This window comes from Cephus cinctus, unplaced genomic scaffold (assembly GCF_000341935.2).
Source record: "Cephus cinctus unplaced genomic scaffold, Ccin1 Ccin1_scaffold0774, whole genome shotgun sequence".
NCBI classification, from domain to species: Eukaryota; Metazoa; Arthropoda; class Insecta; order Hymenoptera; family Cephidae; genus Cephus; species Cephus cinctus.
Window position 1 is genome coordinate 147,941 of NW_014333378.1, and position 12,106 is coordinate 160,046.

The 12,106-nt window shown below is 40.8% G+C and overlaps 1 protein-coding gene and 1 long non-coding RNA gene across 8 annotated transcripts; both read left to right on the forward strand.

The window, feature by feature from the left end:
• The first annotated feature begins 961 nt into the window (after positions 1 to 961).
• Positions 962 to 6,177, forward strand: LOC107270483. 5 transcript variants are annotated; one of them, XR_001538338.2, is made up of 6 exons: positions 962 to 1,183; positions 1,393 to 1,572; positions 1,688 to 3,758; positions 3,833 to 4,008; positions 4,120 to 4,634; positions 4,744 to 6,177. It is a non-coding gene; the product is annotated as an uncharacterized LOC107270483 (long non-coding RNA). The 5 variants fall into 5 exon arrangements; XR_001538340.2 differs by having other exon boundaries at positions 966 to 1,183; positions 3,727 to 3,758; XR_001538336.2 differs by having other exon boundaries at positions 1,688 to 4,008.
• Positions 6,178 to 7,262: 1,085 nt separating this feature from the next.
• LOC107270482 (5'-nucleotidase domain-containing protein 3) lies at positions 7,263 to 11,981 on the forward strand. Of its 3 annotated transcripts, none has more exons than XM_015745534.2 (9): positions 7,263 to 7,581; positions 8,865 to 9,040; positions 9,135 to 9,362; positions 9,685 to 9,690; positions 9,763 to 9,903; positions 9,979 to 10,136; positions 10,214 to 10,400; positions 10,485 to 10,625; positions 10,699 to 11,958. In XM_015745534.2, exons 1-9 carry the CDS (start codon positions 7,398 to 7,400, stop codon positions 11,053 to 11,055), a joined length of 1,578 nt encoding a protein of 525 aa, XP_015601020.1. In that variant the 5' UTR covers positions 7,263 to 7,397; the 3' UTR covers positions 11,056 to 11,958. The 3 variants fall into 3 exon arrangements, with proteins under 3 accessions (XP_015601020.1, XP_015601021.1, XP_015601023.1); XM_015745537.2 differs by having other exon boundaries at positions 7,445 to 7,581; positions 8,870 to 9,040; positions 10,699 to 11,981; XM_015745535.2 differs by lacking the exon at positions 9,685 to 9,690.
• Positions 11,982 to 12,106: the final 125 nt, after the last annotated feature.

Below are 12,106 nucleotides of genomic sequence, written 5' to 3' on the forward strand. Positions count from 1 at the left end.
TGTTACGTGCAGGTGAAATTTTGTAAAAGTCTTGAAAAATTTTCTTTTCTTATATAGGAACCGGATATCGCTCGGTAAAATCAGGCAATTCCGCGATTGGCGTGCCAAGCGGTGAAATTGCGCAATTTTTCCGCGAGTCTTGACGTCAGCAGCCATTCATGCTCACCACAGCTTTCACACGGATCTTGCTTATTGTATCTAAGAGGCTGACCGGACGAGAATGATCGGCATGCTTATGCAATGTGCATGTATCTGCATCATGTGTATACATACAACGTGCATCAACGTTCAAATCTTCTGGTACTTCCGGCAGTGACGTTAGGAAAAAGAAAGAGGGTGCTTTCTCCTCGATCGACCATGAAATTCCAGTAAAGCGAACGAGTCTACTAACAGCTTTGAGAATAAAGAAATTAAAGAGAAAAAGTCATGAAGTAGTTTTAAAAAATTCAGTATACATAATTCCAAGCAAAAAAAATTATCAAATCACATACGTCCAAAGGAACTAATAAAACAACTGACATCGCTTGTAGAACAAGAATCGCAATCTCCATGAGTGATCTACAGAGTGATGGGTAGATCCTTTTAAAATGTCAATCGCATCAATACGTACGCAAAGGAATCCACGTATTACGCATCAGCCAGTATACGATTCCCCTACTGACCGATTTCGATTCCCATTTGATTCTAAATAGTAGGAATTCTATAAGCGTTACGAAGCAGCGTCGATTCGAGAATGAGGATCGCTCGGATCGGCTGATCGGCTCGCGATCACGCAGACCCACTATCTTGGCTAATGTGTAAAGTCGAACAGAAGATGACACACTTCTGATTTTAAAACACCCGTAAACCGGCGCACCACACCCACGGAATTAAAATTACAAATTGGAAGGATTTTGCTGTCCGCTGAATAATGCGCTCGCGCGCATGCGCGCGCTGTCACAGCTGTAGCCAATCCCGTGCGTCTTCCTGCAGTTCGCTTCGGTACGTATACGGCAGACAGTTGCATCGACAGCGAGTGAATTTATTTGATTTACTTACATGACCAGTGTATTTATTAAAGAAAGACAATGCGTGTGGGCGTTGTAAGATGACGTACAGCGTAACCGATAATTTTGGGTCAGTGACTAGCAGACAAGAATTTTTTTCCCGTTCGACAGCGATTGAGATACATGCGAAACATGGTGTAAGTTAAATTGATGTATGGCAATTAAGGTCGATCATTGTCTGCTTTATATCTTTTTTACACGACTCCTTTACTTTTCATTTGATATATTATCATTAATCGACAATCACGATTGAGCGATTAATTAACGACGAGGGATCCTACTCGATTGGCTACCTGCTGTCTGTAATCGATTTCCTGACTGATACCTTTTCTTAACTTTGTTACAGATTCGAGCGGTATCCTTGAGCGATTGTCGTTATACGTAAACAAAAGAAACGACATGGCTGAGTGCACGTGACAGAAGAGACATTGTCTCGTAGAATTGAAAATCGAGAGCTACGAAAATCCAAGAGAAATCACAAGAGAAAGTGTAACACTCCTGCATGTACAATATGGTTATGATTACGGTGAGTGGCATTATCAACTACAATTCCAAAGGACAGATTTCCCCAGACATTCTCCATTCGTAAAACCTATTCCCACAGTGAATAATCGTTCCATTCAATTCTGCCAATCTGACAGGGCCAAGACTGCTAACCTTCAAATTCCCAAAAGCAGAGCGTTACTCAAGACTTCCTCTGTAGCTCGTTAACCGTGAACTTGACTCAAAGTCCGACTCTGTGTCTGCTGAGTTTGTATAGCCCGAGGGAATCATTCATTCGAGTCAGTGTATTATACGAGTGAACGTGCTGAATAAAAATTCAATGGTTTATCAACTAGTTGAACAGTGTCCACATTGTATCCACTGCGTACGCACTTACGTGTACGCAAATTATTATCCAAAGTGCGACGGCCGATCCGAGAAAAATAGATAGCCGATCTTAGTGTGTCAGTGTGCCTATATGCTAATTGGTGGTCGATGAGCGAGTCAACCTTTGCGAATTGGCATGGCCCGTCTCTCTTTAACATACGCATATACCATACCTACCTTTCATAGCACGCGAGTACATACATATATGACTATATAAATACGAATAAATATACTCGTATATATCAGCACGGTTATTCGTACAGTAGTTTAACGGTACAATGTTCGCTATGCTGACGGTAGAAAGTAGTTTGATATTTTGACTGTGTCTAGAACCGTACTATGTATTTTGGTTAACTTCACAAGTAGCCAAGTAGTATTGCAAATCGAATAAATCATTATCAAGTATTTCCTACATACAAAAAGTCTGTCAGGTCAATAAAGATTTCACAGCGACTATGAATTCCGTGGTTTACATTGAATCTTATGGGAGTAAATAGGTAAACCAGTATGTACATATATGTAGAATCGTGTCGCATTGATTGTACGTTGATAAAGATGTTGTGGGTTAATTACTACCGGGTCGATTATTATCACATGAAATTCCCCATCAACTATGGGAAATGTTAAGCCGATTCTCATTAAGCCCGGGCACAGCATCAGCGAACCCGCAAACGGCCAACTAGACACGCGGTTCGCACTCTCTGCTAATTGGCAGATAAAAGTTGAAGTGGCTGAACTGGAGCGGCGTTCCTGCGCGAAGTAGGAGTCGCAGACATAATGAATTAGCTAGATAATTTTATAAACAGTAGTTTTAATGTCTTCATAGTATTTCGTACCTACCCCGAGCCCGACCTAACCTCCTCACTTATGGTCAACGCAGCAAACTCCCACAATGCATCACCATCAAGAAATTCAAATTCAACGTTCAAACGATCAACGACCCAACTGCACCTATGCTGCGAATCAATAGCGAAGAATTCAAAAAGAAAGTCACTAGATGAATTAGATCCAAGTAGCCAGGATCTGTAATACGTGTCCGGATGTGACCCAGTCACTCATTCGTTAAGTCACTCGCTCACTTTCACCTCCTACGCATGAATTTTCTACATTGACTCTCGCAGCGTTCGCGCCAACCCAAGCAAGAAGCTCAGGGTCGTTCGTAAAATTCCCTAGATATATCCCTATAGTCATCGGCGCCTCACTAGCATAGAGTTAATACAGATAGAGCAGACAAGCCAGCTCTCAACGCGGCAGCGGCGAAGAGAGAGATAGATGCAAATCAGAGTGCAAAGACGGATAGCTAAAGGGGTTCAGCTGTCTCTTTCTTTCTCATTATGAGCGAACGGACACTTACACTTGCAGAGCAGCCTATGGCTTGTCTGCTCTATCTGTATTAACTCTATGCTCACTAGTCGTCCAGTACCACGCTTTGTCCTTGTTACCAACCGACGTCACGTGTCTAAGAATACAGTCAGCTTTTTATCATCATCCAACCGCCCACTCTAACCTTCCTGCTACTCTATTCTCCGTTTCCCCAATCGTCCCCGCCCTAACCTCCTCACTTTCACCGGCTGCATTCTGTGCATCCGGAATGGTCGACGGCCCGATCGTAAATAGGATAACCACTTGGTGTAATCTACTTATCCATTCGACTACTCAGCACTTTGGACTCTGCTCCATTCCATCCAGACTCTCCAAAGCATTCTCCCGTGTATCGTCTAGATAAATTTTGATTGGTAAAAGAGAATGAAAAAAAGTTTCCTTTTCTCCAACAAGTATGTCTTATTTTTCATATCTATTCCGGATACAGCATCCGAGTCTGGCATTTCTCTAGGATATCCTGTGAGCATTCCCCATTGTCCTTAACACTCTCTTATCAACCCGATAGCATGCTTCTCAATCTCTTTCGTTTCTAGATGACGTACTCGGCTAACCAGAATGATTGGGGTTGCCTTGTAACACGCTCGATGCGGTTCGTGCCTCGTGGCCCACGCGGACAAGACTCGGCCATTGGAACGTTCCAAATACTTACCACGACTGGTACGTACGGGCCATTGCTGACGGCATGTTACTCTTGAGTGTCTAAAGAGGGGTAAGTCAATTTTTTATTTTGTAAATCCACGAGACAGAGTGTCGGGAAACTGAGGAAAAGGGACGTCTGATCCGTTCAGTATTATTTTGGTGTAAAATTTTTTTTTTTCAGAATTAATGTGACAAAGGAAGACACTGTTCTTGGTTGTTGTTTTCGAGAGTTCTCCATGGCCTACGTCGGCTCCTAGTACACTGATCATGGACCGATTACTATCTCAAGGATGGATACTGGGAACTGTGAACCAAGCAGAAAGAGGAACGATCCGAGGAGAAAGTTCCGAAGGCAGGAAGTGAAGTAGGCCACGACTTTGACCGCTCGCAAGGTCCATACCTCTCCTCATACTATTGCTGGTCTTGCTGTTACTGTGGTGGCTATACCGAGCGCCATCCTGCTGATGGTAATTGGTAGGCCACTGCCCACTGCCAACTTACAACTGGCTGATGCCCACTGCTCGGTTACTGGTAACTGGTGGAACGCACTTCGATTCGAACCATTCTTTTTTATCTTAGTTTGACTTTTTATGCCTGACGTTAACACTCCATTTAATTGACGACCTTTACTCGGTTCGACAAGTTCTCCAATGGGATTGGCCCGATTCTCTATTGGTACCGTGATACACTTAATCGGTAAGAACAATGGCTCGTTTATCGGTGAACAGTTAAATTGAAAATTGGATTTTTATAAGGGTTGTAGGTGCAGTGTTATGGTTGTATGATTTTTTGTTTGTTTTTTTAGGTTTCAATATTTTTTTTATTACTCTCTACATCATGCCTCAAGAGTGTCTGGATTAAAGGAGCCATGCCGAGGAATTTCTACGTGGCCAGAGTTACGTCAGAGCTTTCTCTATTACGTGGAATGAGGGTGTACGTCCCTATTGTAGTAATGGTGTATAAATATGGACCGAGTCGTTGGGCCTTGAATTAACATTTCCTGATAGGCCGGACCCATGCAGCCCATCCGACACGTGGATGCCCAAGACTGTGTCAAGGCTGTTTTTTAACCCGGATGAATGACGTACTAAAATTTCAACCAGGAAACAGAGAAAATCTTATCGCTTCTATGGAACAGTCTTTTCGACAAGCTCGTACAATATCGATGAAACTAAAATAACGTCGATTGGCAATTAGTCGTTTCTAAAAAGACATTGCCCGGCTGGTATACAGTTCCTTTCAAAATTCCATCCCGAGTGACAATGCAAAACGTTCTGCCGATTGGCTTCGATGTTAATTCACTTTTTGCATGAATTCACGCCAGGTTGAATATCGATGAGGAGTACCAACAGAATACCCAGCACACACCGTTACGATAAAAAAGCAAAATATATCCTAGCAGGTACAATACAAGTTCAGAAGATAAAAATCGATGGAAAAAAAGGGTCTACTCGTTCAATCAATTGCCTTAAGTGATTTTTTCATAAAATCAATTACACGCAAAATGGCGTTCCTCAAAATTCCGTAGGGACTTAAGAAAAAGGTATATAATAAAACGTTCCAGATAAGAACGTGTTCTCGATTACCGGAAGTAGCAGCGAGACGTCTGGGTATCTTCTAGGGTGCCCCTGAGACGGCTAATAAAATCGGAAGAATTAAATCGGCCTTCGTTCGCTCTGCTACCAAACCAACGAAACATAGGAGAACGTCCGTCCGACTGGTACAGACTTTACCTACTGCCTATGCTACACGCACCGACCATACCTACAGTCTGGTGCATAAATAGTTACTCCATACACTAATCACGTAGCATACTACTCGTTCGTACATATGTACTTTATACACGAGTGTACTCGCACGTATCTCTGTATACTAGGCTGTAGCGAACGATAATCGTAGAGTAGGTCAGCGGAACAGCGCCTCTAGCAATCTGCGTTCTTCGGCTCTTCAATATTTACTCCTTCTTGTATCGAAGATGCCATGGACTTCGTATACACTGGAATGGACCAGTTGGATTAACGTGCCCAGTTGCATTCGAGAGGAACAATCCTTATGACAATCTTGATCTGCATACGAGTACCGGATATCCCCTCCCTAAAACAAAGCCATAGTAATTATTGCGTGACAATGATAAAACGATTTTTGTAATTTGCTTAAATTTCTCTATGAATTGTCGAGGAAAGTTGAAGAAAGGAGTGTGTACAAATCAATACCGAATAAAGGATAGATTATTGAGGAATTAATGTTTCTGATCTTTATGATAGAATGACTTGCCTTCTTGTACGTGCCTAAGGATTTATGGCGATAGGGTAACAACATACAGAAGATATAAAGAACTGTTGATGACTGTAAAGAGGAAGTCGATCACTTCCTTACTGGAGGACAGCTTTCCCAATAGAAAAACCGAGTAAAGCCGATCAGTTACAGTTCCGACGACCAGATGACAAGACGACCCAGATCCAGACCGAATGGACCCGCGTATCGAATTTATTTTTTTCCTGACAATTTTGTTCATCGTTAAGATCAGGACGCGATGACCCGGCTGATATGTATAACGTTGACAAAAATATCGTATACTCAATTGACTGTAATTATTTTTGTAATGATACTAGCTGCAACCGTTTGGATTAAAGCAACCAGGTCAGAAACCACTGTCGCACTTAGTTGCCATATGTGTAAACGACCAGCAGGTACACTCGAGTCAAGTTCTATGCGTGATCCACGATCGGATAATAGTCATTAATCATGACATCGGTGTAGAGATACTACGCTACGTGAGAATCTTAACGACTACCTGCTAAGGAGGCTGGAAGAAACAGTCCAGGACGATAGATGGTACTAAAGTAGATTGTTACCGGTTCCTCAACTTCATACTATCGGGATACAGCGCGAAGCATGTCGGGATGTTGTATACAGTGTTTATTAAAAAAAATTAGAATATACGGTTGTCACGATACTTAAGGCCCATCCACTAGATTATAATCCAGTGAATGGATGAACGCAACAAACACGCTTGGGACTTGGTTACAGCTTTTCAAATAGAAATTTGGCAGGGCACCCCGCGTTCCACATACCGCGAATACTCTTCTTCTATTTCTGATGTACCGGAGGTGCGAAAGATCCGATAACAATTTCAAACGTGCCGCTTTCACGAGCAACAGTTGCCCGAGACGTATTTCTAACGTGCGTTTAACCGAGCACGCCCATTGGTCGAATTCAAATTTGTCACGGGCGTACTTTTACGACTCGTTGCGAGTACTTCCGCACGTTACGGAAAAATATGATCTATTAATAGGAGGCAAAGAGAAGCCCAGTGAACGTGCGGATCAGGAAGAATGACACCCAAATTAGAGTGCGCACGAGGCACAGTGACGGGAGCGCCGCGATTGTCGCGCGTCGCCGTGTGGCGCGGCCGTCCCTTCTGAACTTTCGTCCGCTAGTGCAAGTTGCAGCGCCACCATGATAGTCAAGGCGAGCTCGTACGTGCCGCTCGTCAATACCGCATGCGGTTTACGTCGTGGAGTAACGTGCGTCGTGACGCAGTTTACACAGCCGATACGAGAGCATGGCACCATCGTCGAGAAGAGGATATCACGGGAGACGATGCATGAGCATTACTTGAAGACTTTGGAAAAGTGCAAATGTAAGTAAAGCCACATGGAGGCCATATTACTTTTACCAGAGAAACGGCAGACTGTGTCGGCGTGCGATTCTAACGTACTCGATCTGCGTCGGGACGCTGCGCCTAGAATATATCTACTGTTAATTCTCATAGAAGTCGAGAACGCGCAGGCGCTCACTTCGTATCCACATTCTCTTGTTGCTCTTACGGTTGCTTTAATGAACGCGGTAAACGAGACTATTTCAATTACCGCGTGTATGATGTCTCGGCTGTGTCTGAGAGTAATTCCCATCAAATATATTAATATGTAATAACGAGCGAAGCGGGCTTTGAGAATGGAAACACGTCGTTACCGGTAATGGACGAAAATATAATGATATTTATAATTTCAAAACTACTGACATAACACAGTCAAGATCACGTTGTATCTGTGTGTTATATACCCTACTCATCGGTCTAAGAATATATTTATGTGTATAGATGTATGTATACCCACGTTCTCAACTATTTCTATCACTTACATTTGTGGAATAGCGAAATCTGGGGAAAAAGTGTGAAAGGGAAACTACAGTTTTCTCATCGATACAATGACCACAAGGATTACAACTGTATCGCGTTACTGCATTAGCTATCAAAGTAACATATCGGTTTCAGTTACCAATGTCGTTTAGAACCATATAGTGTAATGATGCATGGCATCTGCAGCATCCTCCCGCAAAACCAACTCGTTAGTCGTCAATTGGTTAACGGAGGACAATATATGTACTATACGTTGCCAATGATACGGGGTTATCAGTACCCTACTGGCATTAATAATAATACCACTCGAGTACCTCATAATAACAGGGTACCACTGCTCCATTATTTCTGCCCAGTAATACCACGTGTCTCCCGCTAGCTTAAAAAAATATCCAACCTTTACCAAGTACCATATTATTTCTGTCCAGCCACCCAATCTCGGTCGATAACAATTAATCTTGAGAGCCACGAGAGAGAGAGATGAAGCGAATATAAAAATGTCAGAAGTGCACTAAATAATTATACTCAACTCAATTCTTGGTACCTTTGCGTGTGTTATATGGACACCCAAAGTGAAAGACTATCCATTGGTATTTAATATCGTTTAATTATCTATGTTGTATGTAATTATAATAGCTGATTACTTGGGTAAATAAGATTAAAAAATTGTTATGATAATACGATAATTCTTTATATTTTATGATACATATACACATGGGTATGTACTCATTAAGAGTAACTGACGTGTCCTGTTACGCAAGCAAATAACATTATCGTTCGTTTAGCGAAGAAGCTACCGCAGGATGTCAATCCCAGAGGAGTGTTTGCCTGTAACGAACTCGACCTTAAGGAGGTTCAGGTCTATGGATTCGATTACGATTACACCCTCGCGTGCTACAAACCCTCCATGGATTACCTGCTATATAATCTCGGGCGGGAAATGCTCATCAAGAAGTACAAGGTACTTTGACTTTATTAAAAATTCTTTCTTTGTTCCGATCCATCGACGTCTTTCAGATCATTTTCAGGGACTGACTTTTGGCCCTGTTTTCTAGTATCCTGAAGGTATCGGTAATTTGGAATACAGAGAAGGATTCGCAGTACGAGGATTGCATTATGATATCGAAAAAGGACTTTTATTGAAGCTCGATAGTTTCCTGCAGATACAACTTGGTACAGTTTATAGAGGTCTACATCCGGTTCCGAATGATGAGGTCTTGAGACTTTATAAAAATCGGATTATTCCAATTGCCTACGTCGAGGCACCGCATAAACATTCACACGTAAGTGTTTATATTTGTTTTAAAAAATGTAGTGGGTGTTGGGAAATCATTTTTGAAGATATTTTTCATCTCGTGGCCCCTGCACCCTGGGCAACCCGTCATACGGATTACAAAGTATGCATGCAATGTGACGTTCAATTAAATGAATGTGGAATTCACTGGCCTGATATACTCTACTCTCTTTGGGACCTATTTTCAGCCCTTTCGCTTCTTAATTCTCCTTCTTATTTCATACATGGAATTCTACGTATTTACTTATTGGCATGATGACTTATTTTTTTTTTTCCAAATATTCCATCTGGTGGATTGTATCTAACTGAAGTATAAAGTAAGTTATTGGGCGAACTGTGTTTTTAGGTATTTTTTGTAGTCCTATAATCAATTGTGAATGCGCTTGCAGGATGGAGTTAAACGAACGAAAATGGTTCAGCTTGCCGATTTGTTTTCTGTACCTGAAATGGGATTGTTATGTAACGTCACGGAATACTTCCTGAGAAATCATATCGATTATCATCCGGAAATCTTGTTCAGGGATGTCAAAGTAAGTTCCAAAGATATTTGACATCTAAGTGTATAATTAAATAGATATTGATATGCTTATTAATTTTTTTACTAGAATTCAGTCCAGAATTGTCATCCCATAATGCATCAAATGGTTGTCAACAATGTCTCGGAATATTTAGAACAGACCAAAGACCTGGTAAAGTTTTTTGATCGCTTGAAAGCCGCGGATAAAAGAATGTTTCTGGTAACGAATAGTCCCTTCCATTTCGTGTAAGTAATCGAGGAATAAATTGATATTACATAATTGTGTGGATTTATCGTTGCAATAATCAAACAATTTTTTGCAGGGATAAAGGGATGCGTTTCTTGGTTGGTGACGACTGGAAACATTACTTTGATGTTGTGATTGTTCAGGCAAGAAAACCTAGATTTTTTACTGAAGAATCGCGACCCTTGAGGATTTATGATGAAGATAACCAAACGCAATTGTGGGACAGAGTGACTAGTCTTGAGAAGGGTGTGATATATCTTGAGGTATATTCATGTAATATTTATAAAATATATTATACGGTTTAATTTCAAAATTTTCTTAAATTTACAATTGTTTGTCATTTTCAGGGAACAGTAAAGCAGCTTCAGGACATGACTGGTTGGCGAGGTCATCAAGTTCTGTACTTTGGTGATCATCCTTATAGTGATCTGGCTGACGTCACTTTAGAACATGGCTGGAGGACCGGTGCGATCATTAAGGAATTAACAGTCAGTTTAATTAATTGAAAACGAAATTTGATTGAAGTATTAAAATCTAATTGATTATATCTTTAAATTACAGCACGAGATTGAAACTCTAAATGATCGAAGGTTCAAGGAAAATGCAAACTGGCTGCAAATGCTGACTGGATTGATTGAAGATCATCAAGATTATGAGGGACCAGAAGCCCAGGCACAATTGGATGAATGGATGCACGAAAGGGATGAGCTTAGAAATGAGATAAAACGTGTCTTCAATCAACAATTCGGTTCGGTCTTTAGGACATATCACAATCCGACATATTTTTCTAGAAGGTTATTTAGGTTTGCTGACATTTATATGAGTTCCATTACGAATCTCTTAGGTTATTCTCCCAGTCATACCTTTTATCCAAGAAGAGGCGTGATGCCTCATGAATATATTAGTTACTTCGTGTAAATGATAATTATTAAATATTTTTCATTTCTAAAGATTACAAAGAGACTTGATACAGCTGAAACTTAAGATTGCTTAGATTCTTTACTGAGCACAGATAATTGCACTTGTTAACAACTTGTTAAGTCATTAGTCTTGGTGAAACGACAATAAAACTTTCAGACTATTTAGTATCGACACGTTGTGATCTTCTGAAACAGATGTTTCGAAATGATGTGATAAACTAATCAAAAATATTAACATGGTGTTAAAATCACAATGAAAAGAAGGCGTTTATGTGTTCAAGCAACTACAAAATGACATATCACTCATGCTAGCACTTGGTGCTTCCAGAGATGAGCAGGGAAATTGCTAATACTGACTACGTTTACACGGCAGTCTTAGAGGAATCGACTAATCCCAAATATTCCTTACAACTCGAAATGTCTATAATTTCTTAATTCTATTAAATCAGTATTAACTGAACCAGTTTAAGAGCGCCGTGAAAACGTCGTCAGTAGGTCCGTTCATACAAGTATTTTTACATCAGTAGCGTTGTGCATCTCCCTACTCATCTCTGGTTTTTACGTGCTCCGAAGCACTATAGGCGTGTCCGAAAATGAGCCGATTTTCATGGTCCACAAGTTTTATTTCGGTGTCGATGTGCCACCTCAGCGGAAGGTCCTCGAACCAGTTTCTCATTTTGTTTTGTCGAGTATACATATATAGTAATACTACGCGTGATATCTATGAGCTGACTGTTAACAACTAATTTATTGTTTTAATTAATTATTTTAATATTCCAAACACTTCATAATTTATTAATATTCCAATTTGAGCGTAATTTATTATCAACGTTCTAGAATTTAATGTGCTTTCTCCATTCAGTGAAAAAAAGAACGAATAAACGCTGTGATTGTAATTTAACTTAACGATAAAACATTTAATTTACGTTGATTCTTTTTTTTTCATCTCCCGCGATACCCAAAGCAGAGATGAGTAGGGAGGTGCACAACGCTACGGTTTTAGGCGATACCAAAATCATGGCGCTAAATTGTAGCGGCGAGTCCGGGAG